General features: G+C 41.4%; 2 protein-coding genes across 3 annotated transcripts in view; both read left to right on the top strand.

The window, feature by feature from the left end:
* LOC101477364 (ribonuclease inhibitor) overlaps positions 1 to 5,611 on the top strand; it is a 42,105-nt gene extending 36,494 nt beyond the window's left edge. The window contains exons 11-12 of the mRNA XM_076880882.1: positions 3,798 to 3,971; positions 5,171 to 5,611. Of these exons, the coding sequence (XP_076736997.1) occupies positions 3,798 to 3,971; positions 5,171 to 5,180 (184 nt within the window). The 3' untranslated portion in view covers positions 5,181 to 5,611. The remainder of the gene's footprint in view (positions 1 to 3,797; positions 3,972 to 5,170) is intronic.
* A 5,993-nt stretch (positions 5,612 to 11,604) lies between these two features.
* The window catches only part of LOC101474960 (uncharacterized), a 29,156-nt gene continuing 26,765 nt past the window's right edge, over positions 11,605 to 13,995 (top strand). For both annotated transcript variants that reach the window (XR_013096021.1, XM_076880860.1), the window contains exons 1-5: positions 11,605 to 11,904; positions 12,041 to 12,551; positions 12,636 to 12,767; positions 13,271 to 13,378; positions 13,754 to 13,806. Coding sequence is in view for 1 of the 2 variants with exons in the window: in XM_076880860.1 (XP_076736975.1) it covers positions 12,496 to 12,551; positions 12,636 to 12,767; positions 13,271 to 13,378; positions 13,754 to 13,806 (349 nt within the window). In the remaining variant the exon portion in view is untranslated. The remainder of the gene's footprint in view (positions 11,905 to 12,040; positions 12,552 to 12,635; positions 12,768 to 13,270; positions 13,379 to 13,753; positions 13,807 to 13,995) is intronic.

Here is a 13,995-nt window from a genome sequence, read left to right as displayed (position 1 = left end):
CTTTCTTATAAAGCAGCAAACTATTTCTCCAGGCTAAATGATGATCCTCTAAATTTGTGACACGCCATTTCCTCTCCAGCTTACGAGTCATCTGCTTTAGGGTACGTGTTTGAGAATTATACCATGGAGTCAGGTACTTCTGATTTGAGGCCTTAGTTTTCACAGGAGCTACAGTATCCAGAGTCGTACGTAGTGAGGAGGTAAAGTTATTAACAAGATAATCGACCTCTGTTGGAGTAGCGTTCAGATAGCTGCTCTGCTCTATGTTGGTACAGGGCATTGAAGGTGATAACAGTGGGTGGATTATATTCTTAAACTTAGTTACAGCCCTTTCAGAAAGACATCTACTTTGATAAAGTCTACTCTCCACTGCTGTGTAATCGATTATTGTAAATGTAAATGTTATCAGGAAATGATCAGACAGGAGAGGGTTTTCAGGAAATACTGTTAAATGTTCAGTTTCTATGCCATATGTTAAAACAAGATCTAGACTGTGGTTAAAGATTAAAGTTTTGAGAGAAGCCAATTGAGTCTAATAACAGATTAAATGCCATGTTGAGGCTGTCATTTTTAGCATCTATATGAATGTTAAAATCACCCACAATAAATATTTTATCTGAGCTGAGCACTAAATCAGATATAAAGTCTGAGAAATCAGATAGAAACTCTGTGTAAGGCCCAGGTGGACGATAGATGATAAGTAAGACTGGTTTCTGAGTTTTACAGCTGGGGTGGACAAGGCTAAGCATCAGGCTTTGAAATGAATTAAAAGTCTGTCTTGGTCTTTCGTTGATTAATAGGCTGGTGTAGGGCTGTCCGACATAACGATATATATCGGATGACGATATAAAAACATCTATAGTTTCCTTTTATGCCATCGTTTTTTTCGTGGTGTTGCAAAATAAACTGTTTACGGCAATATTTTTTCATCGTTTTGATGGTCACTGTAGTGGCTATATTAATTTCTTAAAGTTCTCTCCTTCTCTTATATTTAATACAATCACACTATGGACGGACAAGCGACTGTTTTTATACATTGTCGTTAGCAACAACGACGGTAAAAACATCGCGTGTCTGCTTGTTTATTTTCCACATAAACCTTTCACAGTAAAGCTCAAGATCCTGTTGAGACTTTTCAAAATAAACTGAATCACGTGAAAGAGTATGCAGTCTTTACGGATGAGAAGCTAAAAAGAGCCTCCAGGTGCTAAAAAATAAACCTTAGATTCAAACGTTAGAACAGTCTTTTCCCCGCAGCACGCCGTGTAATAAATAATCACAAAGAAAACAGCGGCCGTAACACTTATGTCTAAAAATGTATAATTTCATGCATTGGTTTAAACACTCGAGTCCAGGTACACAACGCCCAGCTGGAAACATTTCACGCAAGTCGAGCTGCCCGGATTCACAGAATTTACAAAAAATTTTAAATTTTTGTGATTTATATCGTTATTGGGACGATAGATGTCTTACATCGGGATATGAGATTTTGGTCATATCGCACAGCCCTAGGCTGGTGTGAAAAATTGCTGCCACACCACCCCCTCAGCCTGTGCTTCGAGATTTCTGGTAGTTAGAATGACTCGGGGGTGTTGATTCATTTAAACTAACATAATCATCCTGCGTCAACCAGGTTTCTGTAAGGCAGCGTAAATTGATTTGTTGATCAATTATTAAGTCATGTACTAACAGAGACTTGGAGGAGAGAGACCTAATGTTTAACACAATCCAGCCCTCAGTGCTAAGAGGAAGCTGCAGGGAGTGGGTGTGGACCATCTACATGGATTGTAGACTACCTCACCACTAGACCCCAGTATATGAGGCTGGGGGACTGGGTGTCTGAGGTGGTAGTCTGTAGCACGGGGGCCCCACAAGGAACAGTACTTGCCCCTTTCCTCTTCACCCTGTACACCGCGGACTTCAGATATTACACAGACACTTGCCATCTCCAGAAGTTCTCAGGCCATTGTGAGTCGGTTGTCGGAGGGAAACAAACTGGAATACAGGGGGGTCATCAATGCCTTTGTCAGCTGGTGTGAACCATCTTGGCGTCAATGCTAGCAACATGAAGGAACTGGTGGTTGACTTTACACCAGTGAACATCCAGGGTTTGGACATTGAAACTGTCAGGTCCGACGGTGCCCCGACCGGCGACCTGTGTGTGTATGTGTGTTTGTTCTCCCGCTCTGTTTTTGTCTCCGTTGTAGTTGTTACGCGGTTGCGTAGCAACGGGAGATGTCCGACCCGGAAGTGCCGCCACTCTGAGCGGTTCCACCTGCAACTGATTCCTCGCCAGCTGCTGCCAATCATCCACCATTGTAACAGAGCTATTTAATGGTGTGGCTGAGTGACAGACAGCGCTGGAGTATTCCACCAAGCCTGGCTACGAGTGAGACGGAGATACGAGAGGAGAGACGTCACTGTTCACGAAAGTCGTGTGGACACACGAGGGGAGCACGGAAGGGATTTTGCACTGTGGATTACTTTGGATTGGCTTCACTGTAAATAAAGACACTGTTCAACCTTAACGAGCGGACCGCGTCTGGGTTCTCTTACTCACCACCCCCTAACAGAAACGGTGGAGGAGTACAAATACCTGGGTGTTTACCTCAGTAACAAAATGGATTGGTCCATGAATGCAAATACACTTTATAAAAAGGGTCTAAGTTGTCTTCATCTGCTACGGTGGCTGAGATCCTTTGGGGTGAACAGGACTCTTCTAAAGACGTTTAATGACACTGGCGGCATCTGCTGCCTTTTATGGTGCTGGAGTGGTAGAATGGCAGAGAGGGACAGGGGGAAATTAATAAAATGGTCAAGAGGGCCAGCTCTGTCCTGGAATTTCCTCTGAAGTTCATTGAGCAGGTTGGGTAGAAGAGGATGTTGTCCAAGTGGCTCAGGGGGTTGGGAAGCGCATCTGTATGTATGAATGTGAGAGTGAATGAATAGTGGCATTGTAAAGCGCTTTGGGTGCATTGAAAAGCGCTATATAAATCCAATCCATTATTATTATAAGCTAACATTCATCATGGACAATGCCTCTCCATCCCCTGCATGAGACTGTAATGAGCACTGAGCAGCTTGTTCAGTGGTCGTCGTTTACACCCACAGACGACCGCTGAACGGTCATCTTTTACACTACCGCAGGTCATTCTTACCAGCAGCTGTCAGACTCTATAACACAGTTTAACATGGTTATCTTACTAATCACCTGTTTAATTGACATATCTTGTGTTTTTTAATTGCTTCTTATTTGCAGCTTGTGTGTACACTGTATATTTCATTAGGATCATTCACAACCCACCCCCACACACTTATGTACATATCTCTGTACACTTTTTTATCTGTTCGAATTTAGGTTTATTTATGTAGGACTACTTTGTGTCTTTTTTTATATTCCTCTTGCTATAAGAGCCATGTAACACCCAAATTTCTCATTCATGGGATTAAAAAGGTTTATTCTGTTCTATGGTATTCTATTCTATCTATTCTATGTAGAAGCTCCCCTAATGGAGTCACAACACATGTCCAATACTTTGTCTGTATGGAACAAATAATTCAAGGAACAGAGATTTAAATCACCAAAATCAAACTGGCTGCATCGGGGCATATAGTCTGAAAAATCTGCACAGTTTCCTGTTTGAAGCTGCTTCCTGTTGGCTTAAGCAGTTTGGAGTTTCCATTTTCTAAACTTTTACATTCTCAACCTTCTTCAGCTCTGAACAGATGATGAAACACTGAATGATTTCAAGAACACACTTTGTCTAATAAACTTACATCTTTCATTCTTTATACAGATTGTTGAGCTGTGGTTTGTCAAAGATCAGCTGTGATTATCTGGCAGCAGCACTGAAGTCCAACCCCTCCCATCTGAGAATGATAGACCTGGCTGAAAATAATATGCAGTATCCAGATGTTAAGCAGCTGTGTGATCTTGAGGAGAGTCCAGACTACAGACTGGAGACTCTGAGGTCAGTACAGTGTTGGAGTGAGTGGGTGGTGCTGTCAGCAGTGTTGTACTAAACACAATCAATACGAAACAAAGATCAAGTGTTTCCTGTAAAGCTGCAGCTTCTCAGTGAAGCTGTTAGAAGAGAATGGTAACAGGCTTCAGAATTGGACACAAACACTTCCTGTTTCTACCTTTTTGCGAGCTGTATGGTTACCATAGTAACGGCTCACATGCTCTCATCAAACACGGTCAGCAGCCAATCAGCTCTCTCAACAAAGTAGCGTGCAGACCAATGACTGCAATTATTTCCAAGTTTCAAGCAGTCTCCATCAAAAGGACAAAGGTCACTCATTTGAGGATGACAATGTTCACATTTTGGACAGAGAAGACAGATGGTTTTAAAGAGGAGTGAAAGAAACCATCTATGTCCGCTGTGAACGATCTTTGAACGGATGAGGTGGCTTACGACACCAACTGTAATCTGGTTTTGAGATCCCTTCCCAGACTCCTTAACACCCACTCACATCCTGGGCCTTTTGACTTCAATATATCACTTGATGGGGTGGGGCTAGGTTGCACAATTAGTTCACCCAAAACCCACACCTGTTTTCACACCTTGTCTCGTGTGATTAGGAAGAGGATCAATATGGAGTCCGTGTCCCCTTTGGGGATACTCCCACAGGGCTTAAATCTGGGACTGTCCACCATTTGACCCTTGAACTGAAAAAGCTTCTCGGATGAGAGGTGAAACATCTTCAAGCAACTTAAAGAAGTCCAGACGCTTTTCTTTGCAAGCTCTTTAGACTATGATGACCTGGATGACTGAGAACCTTCACAGACAGCACAGTCTGTAGGTGAGGAAGAATTTAGTGAGACCAGATGTTTGGATGGAATTCCTCCAGTTAACAGCTGGAACCATTCCATCTGGATTGTTGGGCTTGTTGTTGGGGTTCCTAAAGAGCTCAAAGTGGACAGACCAAGGTTATTCTAATTAATGAAAGTCCAAAATAAACTAGGAGTGAAAAACATTTTTATCAACTTCAATAAAAATCCAAAGTACAGATTAGAAAAAGTGAAACAACGAGTACTAGTACAGTCTCAGCACTGAAGGCCCTGCTCCTCTTTATACTGGATGTGCTGCATCACTGACTGACAGCTGATGAAGAGTCTCTGGAAACACTCGTTTATCTCCTCTGCTCTTCCTTCTTCTCTCTGCAGGTGGAGGTGATGAGGGTAAACAGGACAATGTGCGTGCTGAGAGAGGAGCAGCTGTGTCCTGATGATCCAGAGAGGTTGAAGCAGCAGCAGCTTGTGTGTAGAGACGCTCTGACTGGGCCATGTTACTGTGAGATGGAGTGGAGAGCTTCATCCAGCAGTGACTGACAGATGCATGAAAAGATGACTGTCAGTGCTGCAGAGTGAACTGCTCTGAGAACAGCTCCACTGTCAGACACAATGTAGAGTCCAGCATCACCCCTGTGTGTCCCTCTGGATCTGACAGAGGATCATCAGTGTATCTGGACTGCTCTGCTGCTGCTCTGTCATTCTATAGTCTCTTCACAGTCTCTGTCTGACACTGGCTTCAAACCCTCCTGGATCAAATTCACCTGGAAAGGCTTTCCATTATGAATAATAAACATAATGTTTTTATAAGATAAATATCATGTTTTCATGTATGTGTGCAGTTTGAGCCTCAGTGGATGAATCCGTGCTTAATCATCATAATTTATTTATACAGCACTTTAAAAACAAAACTGGCAGACCAAAGTGCTGTACAATACAAATATGGATATAGTAATAAGATAGCAGAAACCAGACAAAGCAATCAAATTAATAAAAAAAACGTTAGTTATCCACAGAGTTAAAAGCCAGGGAATAAAAATAGGTCTTTAATAAAGACTAAAAAACTGGCACTGATGTAGCCTGTCTAACATGGAGAGGAAGGTTATTCCAAAGCATCGGCGCTGCAACAGAGAGTCTCCTGTAAGTTTCAGCCGTGACTTTGGAACCGAAAGCAGCAACAGCTCGGCTGACCGAAGGGAACGAGTGGGGACATGGGGCTTTAAACAAGTCAGACAAATAAACAGGTGCCAGACCATTTAGAGATTTAAAAACCAATAAAAGGACTTTAAAGCGGATTCTAAATTCAATTGGAAGCCAGTGTAGAGAGGCCAAAGTCGGAGTGATGTGATCAAATTTCCTTCTCCCAGTTAAAAATCGTGCCATAGCATTTTGCACTAGTTGCAAGCGTGACAAAGTGCCCTGCCCAACCCCTATTAAAGAGAATTGCAATAATCGAAATGTGATTTGGGCCAAATAAAATGGCTTCTGTCTTCCGATCATTAAAATTTAAAAAGTGTTTTGCCATCCATGCTTTAACATCAGTAAGGCAGTCAAGTAGAGGTTGACCTGGGAGACTATCAGAATGACGTTTGGATACCTCCCCATGTCAATCACTGCTTGACTGTCTTAGCGATATTAAATTATGGATGGCAAATTTTTTTTTTGAATTTTAATGATCGCAAAACGAAAGCAATTTTATATGGCCCGCATCGCTCTACTGATTCTCCAGATGTTGATTTTGGTGATTTGACCTCTCATCTGAAAAGTTCAATCACTAATCTTGGTGTTAAACTTGATTCCGCGCTTACTTTTGAAGGTCATGTAAATGGAGTGGTAAAATTAGCTTTTTATCACCTCAGACGTCTATCGAAGGTTAAGCCTTTCCTTTCCAAACCCAATTTGGAAACTCTTATTCATGCTTTTATCACCTCACGTCTGGACTATTGTAATTCCCTTTTAATAGGGGTTAGGTCAGGCACCTTGTCACGCGTGTAGTAAGTGCAAAATGCGGCGGCACGATTTTTAACCGGTAGTAGGAAATTCGATCACATCACTCCGGTTCTGGCTTCCTTGCACTGGCTTACCATTGAAATTTAAAGTCCTTTTATTGGTTTTTAAATCTTTAAATGGTCTGGCTCCTGTCTACTTATCTGATTTGCTGAAGCCACATGTTCCTCCTCGCTCGCTCCGTTCAGCTGAACAGCTGTTGCTGTTGGTCCCTAAGTCGCAGCTGAAATGCAGAGACAGAGCGTTTTCAATTGCAGCTCCGATGCTCTGGAATAACCTTCCCCTCCAAATTAGACAAGCGTCATCAATGCAGGTTATTAAGTCCAGATTGAAAACCTATTTTTATTCCCTGGCTTTTAACTCTGTAGGAAACTGACACCTTTATTATTTATTTTTTTTATGATTTTAGGGTATTTTTAATTTGTTAGTTGTTTTGATCTGTGTTGTTCAGCACTTGTAGGCCAAAAATGAATACATATCATTTCATTCAATTCATGCAAAGGTTATTTGCATGACGCACAAACAGACCCAATTGAAAATTACAAATGTATTGTGCATGAAACGAATTCAAACGTGTTGCAGATGTGTGTGTCACAAGCAGTAGCGGTTTTTGATACGGGCGACACAGGCGGTGAAACGCTGAAAATCGGAGACATAAAACCTACAAGGGGAAGAATCATCGGCGGGGTGTTAACTGTTTGCTGTTTTCGTGATCGCGTCACGCATGAGAATATCACCAGGTAAACTCGCGACATTTTAAAACATTTTGTTGTTCAACAGCAGCATGACTGACGGAGTTTGTTTGAGAAAACATCACAAGTGTCACAGATAACACATTTTTTTTGCTGGTTTGTCAGTAGCAGCTCCTGAAAAGCAAGTCTGCCACACATCTGTTCGACCAAATCCAGTTAATCTGTGACGCCAGTTAACCTGGAACACCGGCAGCAGCCAATTAGCGTCAGCTGCTAGCCCCACAAACAGTCAATTAAAAGTTCAAACTCACGAATTCCGTTCTGTTCAGTGCACGACAACACTACGGCTCAGGCTCAAAGTAATCGGTGTCTAAGTCGCATAAGGTTATAATTGGTATTAAAAATTCATTAAAACGAGGAAAGCAAGTGTTTGCCAATACAAACCTGTAACAACTCTGTCACCTGGCTGGCCTCCACACATCTGACGTAGTGATGTGTCAGTCGCGAATGAAATGGCTCTTAGAGCTGACTCTTTGGAGTGAACGACGCGATCCGGTGCGGTGTTTTTCTTTTCTTTCTCTCACCCTCTCTCTCGCACTTTTTTCCGCCTCACTCCGCACGCGAGCCTTGTGCTTTGCACTGGGCAGAGGGGGGAGGGGCATATCCCAGCTGTCATAGGGCGAAAAGCGGGGTACACCCTGGACAGGTCGCCAGTCTGTCGCAGGGCTAACACATAGGGACAGACAACCATTCACACTCACATTCACTCGCACATTCACACCTAGTGGCAATTTTGGATTATCCAATTAACCTATCCCCACAAGCTGCATGTCTTTGGACGGTGGGAGGGAGCTGGAGTACCCGGAGAGAACCCACGCAGGCACGGGGAGAACATGCAAACTCCACACAGAAAGACCCCGGCCTGATGGTGGAATTGAACTCAGGACCTTCTTGCTGTGCAGCAACAGTGCTAACCACCGTGCCACCGTGCTGAAAATGTAAATAGTTAAAAGTTGAAATGTGAATAGTTGGTTTTTATTTATTTATTATTTATTACATTTTATGTGGAGTGAATAAATAAAAGTATATTTACGGTGGCCCTTAGAGGCAAAACACGTATAAACTCTGAATCACGTACAAACTCCAAAACACATACAAACTCAAAAGCACGTAAAAACACAGAATGACTTACAAACTCCAAAAACGTACAAACTCCAAAACACAACAGAAGTGCTCCAGAATGCTAGGCACAGTGTTGAGCTTTTGTTACACAAGCCAGCAAGTACCAACGACCGGATTTGGTGTGTGGTAGTAACAGATAATGCACATTCTTTTTTTAATTATTTAAATATATAAATACACAAACAATACACATATGCTTTCAATTGTGTAATTTGTATGATTTAGGTAGCTCTGTTTTGGGAAGGTCAGTTAAAGCTAGAAATGTGTTTTGAAGTTCATACATGCTTCGGAGTTTGTACGTGCTTTTTGATGCTTGTATGTGCTTTGGAGTTTGTACGTGCTTTGTCTCTAGGGCCACTGTATATATTTATATGTAAACATATAAATAAAACCACATTTTTTTACGTTAGTAATTTCTTTTGTGCATAAGTTTATATTGTTGTTGATAATAAATCAATTAAAGCAACAAAACAACCTGAAGAGCCAGTTGGGAGCCGAAAGAGCTGGTTCTCTAAAAAGAGCTGGAATTCCCATCACTACAGTAGATGTCTTCTGAAAGCGTTGTAACTAAGTTTAAGAATATAATCCACCCACTGTTATCATCTTCAATGCCCTGTACCAACACAGAGCAGAGCAGCTATCTGAACGCTACCCCAACAGAGGTCGATTATCTTGTTAATAATTTCACCTCCTCACTACGTACGACTCTGGATACTGTAGTTTCTGTGAAAACTAAGGTCTCTAATCAGAAGTACCTGACTCCATGGTATAATTCTCAAAAACGTAGCCTAAAGCAGATGACTCGTAAGCTGGAGAGGAAATGGCGTGTCACAAATTTAGAGGATCATCATTTAGCCTGGAGAAATAGTTTGTTGCTTTATAAGAAAGCCCTCCGCAAAGCCAGAACATCTTACTATTCATCACTGATTGAAGTAAATAAGAACAACCCCAGGTTTCTCTTCAGCACTGTAGCCAGGCTGACACACGGTCAGAGCTCTTTTGAGCCAACCATCCCTTTAACGTTAACTAGTAATGACTTCATGAACTTCTTCACAAATAAAATTTTTATCATTAGAGAAAAAATTACCAATAATCATCCCACAGATGTAATATTATCTACAGCTACTCTTAGTACCATTGACGTTAAGTTAGACTCTTTTTCTCCAATTGATCTTTCTGAGTTAACTTCAATAATTACTTCCTCCAAACCATCAACGTGTCTTTTAGACCCCATTCCTACAAAACTGCTCAAAGAAGTCCTGACATTAATTAATGCTTCAATCTTAAATATGATCAACCTATCTCTAATAATCGGCTATGTACCACAGGCCTTCAAGCTGGCTGTAGTTAAACCTTTACTCAAAAAGCATCTCTAGACCCAGCAGTCTTAGCTAATTATAGGCCAATCTCCAACCTTCCTTTCATATCAAACATCCTTGAAAGAGTAGTTGTCAAACAGCTAACAGATCATCTGCAGAGGAATGGTTTATTTGAAGAGTTTCAGTCAGGTTTCAGAGCACAGCACAGAAACAGCTTTAGTGAAGGTTACAAATGATCTTCTTATGGCCTCTGACAGTGGACTCATCTCTGTGCTTGTCCTGCTAGACCTTAGCGCAGCATTCGATACTGTTGACCATAATATCCTATTAGAGCGATTAGAACATGCTGTAGGTATTACAGGTGCTGCGCTGCAGTGGTTTGTATCATATCTATCTAATAGACTCCAATGTGTACATGTAAATGGAGAGTCCTCTTCACACACTGAGGTTAATTATGGAGTTCCACAGGGTTCAGTGCTAGGACCAATTCTGTTTACATTATACATGCTTCCCTTAGGCAGTATCATCAGAAGACATAGCATACATTTTCACTGCTATGCAGTTAAACTGCAGCAATGTCTTAAAAACATGAAGACCTGGATGGCCGCTAACCTTTTGCTTCTTAATTCAGATAAAGCTGAGGTTATTGTATTCGGCCCTGAAAACCGTATGGATATGTCCTTCAGTGCTAATATTAAACAAATATGTAAGACTGTTTTCTTCCATTTGCGCAACATCTCTAAAATTAGAGACATCATGTCTCAGAGTGATACTGAAAAACTAGTTCATGCATTTATCACTTCTAGGCTGGACTACTGTAAGTCATTGTTATTTATATATTATTATTTATATACCTAAAACCTCCCTGAAAAGCCTTCAGCTAATCCAAAATGCTGCAGCAAGAGTCCTGACAGGGACTAGAAAGAGAGAGCATATTTCTCCTGTTTTGGCTTCCCTTCATTGGCTTCCTGTTAAATCCAGAATTGAATTCAAAATCCTGCTCCTCACATACAATGTCTTAAATAATCAGGCCCCAACTTATCTTAATGACCTTGTAGTACCATATCACCCTATTAGAGCACTTCGCTCTCGCTCTGCAGGCCTACTTGTTGTTCCTAGAGTATTTAAAAGTAGAATGGGAGGCAGAGCCTTCAGTTTTCAGGCCCCTCTTCTGTGGAACCAGCTTCCAGTTTGGATTCGGGAGACAGACACTATCTTCAAGATTAGGCTTCAAACTTTCCTTTTTGCTAAAACATATAGTTAGGGCTGGACCAGGTGACCCTGAATCCTCCCTTAGTTATTCTGCAATAGACATAGCCTGCCGGGGAATTCCCATGATGCATTGAGTTTTTCTTTTTCAGTCACCTTTCTCACTCCGTATGTGTTAATAGACCTCTCTGCATTGAATCATATCTGTTATTAATCTCTGTCTCTCTTCCACAGCATGTCTTTATCCTGTCTTCCTTCTCTCACCCCAACCGGTCGCAGCAGAAGGCCCCGCCCCTCCCTGAGCCTGGTTCTGCCGGAGGTTTCTTCCTGTTAAAAGGGAGTTTCCCTTTCCACTGTCGCCAAAGTGCTTGCTCAAAGGGGGTCATGTTTTTTTTTTCTCTTTTTCTCTGTATGTATTATTGTAGGGTCTACCTTACAATATAAACCACATTGAGGGGACTGTTGTGATTTGGCGCTGTATAACTAAAATTGAATTCAACTGAATTGAACTGAATGTTTGTGTTTCAAACAGGAAAACCAGCAGAAATAAATGACAACATGCCAGAGTTCAGAGAGTTTCTGAGGTGCTCCAGAATCACCTCACCACTCTCTGCGTGTTTCCTTCCTGCTTAGAGTTCACTTTCACTTCCTGAACTTCATGGAGTGGAACTTATTGCTGGTGTGTGTGTTTGAAGATACTGTAAGTTTGCTTTGTTTCCTTCTTTAACAGTTTGTATTTAGGAACTTTATTGTTTGTTCAGCTCATGTTTGATTTATTCACACAATAATATGTGTCTTTTTATTTCCGGTCTCCTACACCAAATTCAACAACCCAGGCAAGCAGAACCCAGCAGCCACTCGCACAAAGACGCCCCCACACCCACCAGAGTTTCCCCTATGCTCACGCTGCAGCAGCTTTGCGCTCACGCAGTTTATCTGCATGAGCAAACTTAATTTTGCTCATTCAGATCACTTTGGCTTTTGATGAAAGAAGCTTGTCAGTAACAGCAGTCACTGTGTATCAGTGAATGTATCATGTGTGCTTCATGGCTTCTTCTAGTGGACTGATAGCAGAAGTAGAGCAGCTGATTGCAGCTTCCTCTGCCTCACACTGCTGTCTGACTGCATTCAGCTGACACTGAGATGAAGCAGGAAAGAAGCAGCTGATATTTGGACAGCACACATGATGGAAATGATCATTTTAGTTGATGTGCACGCGAATTATTCGTGTTTCCTCTTCAGGTGAAGGTAGAAAGTGTGTGTGAGCTGATGTGGATGTGAATTCAGCAGCATGGATCTGTGTGAGGACAGAGAGGAGGGAGTCCCTCCCTCTAAAACCACTCAGAGGTGAGATGACCATCTCTAACTGTCCATGACTCTTCTCCATGTCACAGCTCAGCACTCACATCACTGCTCCATCATTATTCACAGGAACCAACCTGGGCTTGAACTTGGACCTGAACCCGAGCTTGAGCCTGAAACCAGCTGCGTGTGTTTACAGTGCAACTGCATGAAGTTTTTTATTTGTAGATTCACAAAAAGAAGACAGTTATCTAAGAAAAGGTAAGTTTGTGTCACTATTAAATTATCACTACACTTATTGGCAGTTTATATGCAGTGATATGGCTGTTCGATATGACCAAAATCTCATATCCCGATAACGATATATTCTGTGAATCTCGGGCAACTCGACTTGGGTGAAGTGTTTTCAGCTGGGTGTCATATATCTGGAGTTGAGTTTTTTGAAACTATTTATTTTTATACATGAGTTTTAACGGCTGCTATTTTCTTGCTGTGGGGAAAAGCCTGTTTTAATGTTTGAGTCTAAGGTTTACTTTGAGCACTTGACGGCTCTTTTTTGCTTCTCATCTCTAAATTCTCTCCATACTCTTTCATGTGATTGTTGTGTAGGCGGTAGAAGAAAAAAAACAACAATATTTCGCAACACCATGAAACAAACGATAGACATGAAACGATAGATGTTTTAATTCATCATCCGATATATTTCGTCATCGCGCATAGCTCCATGCAGTAAAGAGTTTTATGTTTTTTTTTCTTCTTTTTAGCGTCCATCAGGGACTTAGCACTGAACCCAGCTTTGTGTCCTTAAAGAGTGACTGGTGTGAAAGGTGCTCTAGTGGTTTTGAAAGACAAGAACTGTCTTCTGCAGAGAGGTAAGATGTTAGTAACATGTACTTTTTAACTGATTAACTGTTTATTGCTACCCTAAATATCCTATTTAAATTACAAACACATCAGTCTTATTTAGACATTTTCTTAAAATCCAGACTTTGTTTTTGAAAGAACTGAAATTCCTCTTCTGCTACTTAATAAAAAAAAAAATCCCTCCAAGGTGTTCTAAATGTGCTTCAAAAAATAAAACCTTGAATTGGACTTTATTTTAAATACTGTACTGCCAACACCAGTTTGGGGTGTATATGGCTCATGCACTAAATGTTTGTCACAGTGTCTTCCATCATATTCATTAATTTAGGACAGTAACTTCATTTCTTGTGTAAAAAAGGATCAACTCGTGTTTTTTTTTGTAGAAATATGATAAAAGAGAAGCAGAGGGAACCATCAGCCAAAACAGCATCAGCAGGTAGGATATTGCAAAACTATATGTCTTCAGAGCGGGAGTCAAAAGGAAATTTAATTTTGTATCCAGGAAGGGTCCTAGATAACCCCCCTAGATAATTAAGCCTACCACAGACATGATCAAGAGAGAGAAATATGAAGTCATACCGTGTGCTCCGGCATGGAAGGACAGGCGCCTGCATGGTATGATTTG

Source organism: Maylandia zebra, unplaced genomic scaffold (assembly GCF_041146795.1).
Source record: "Maylandia zebra isolate NMK-2024a unplaced genomic scaffold, Mzebra_GT3a scaffold01, whole genome shotgun sequence".
Classification (NCBI taxonomy): Eukaryota; Metazoa; Chordata; class Actinopteri; order Cichliformes; family Cichlidae; genus Maylandia; species Maylandia zebra.
This window is presented reverse-complemented; position numbering and strand designations above follow the sequence as displayed.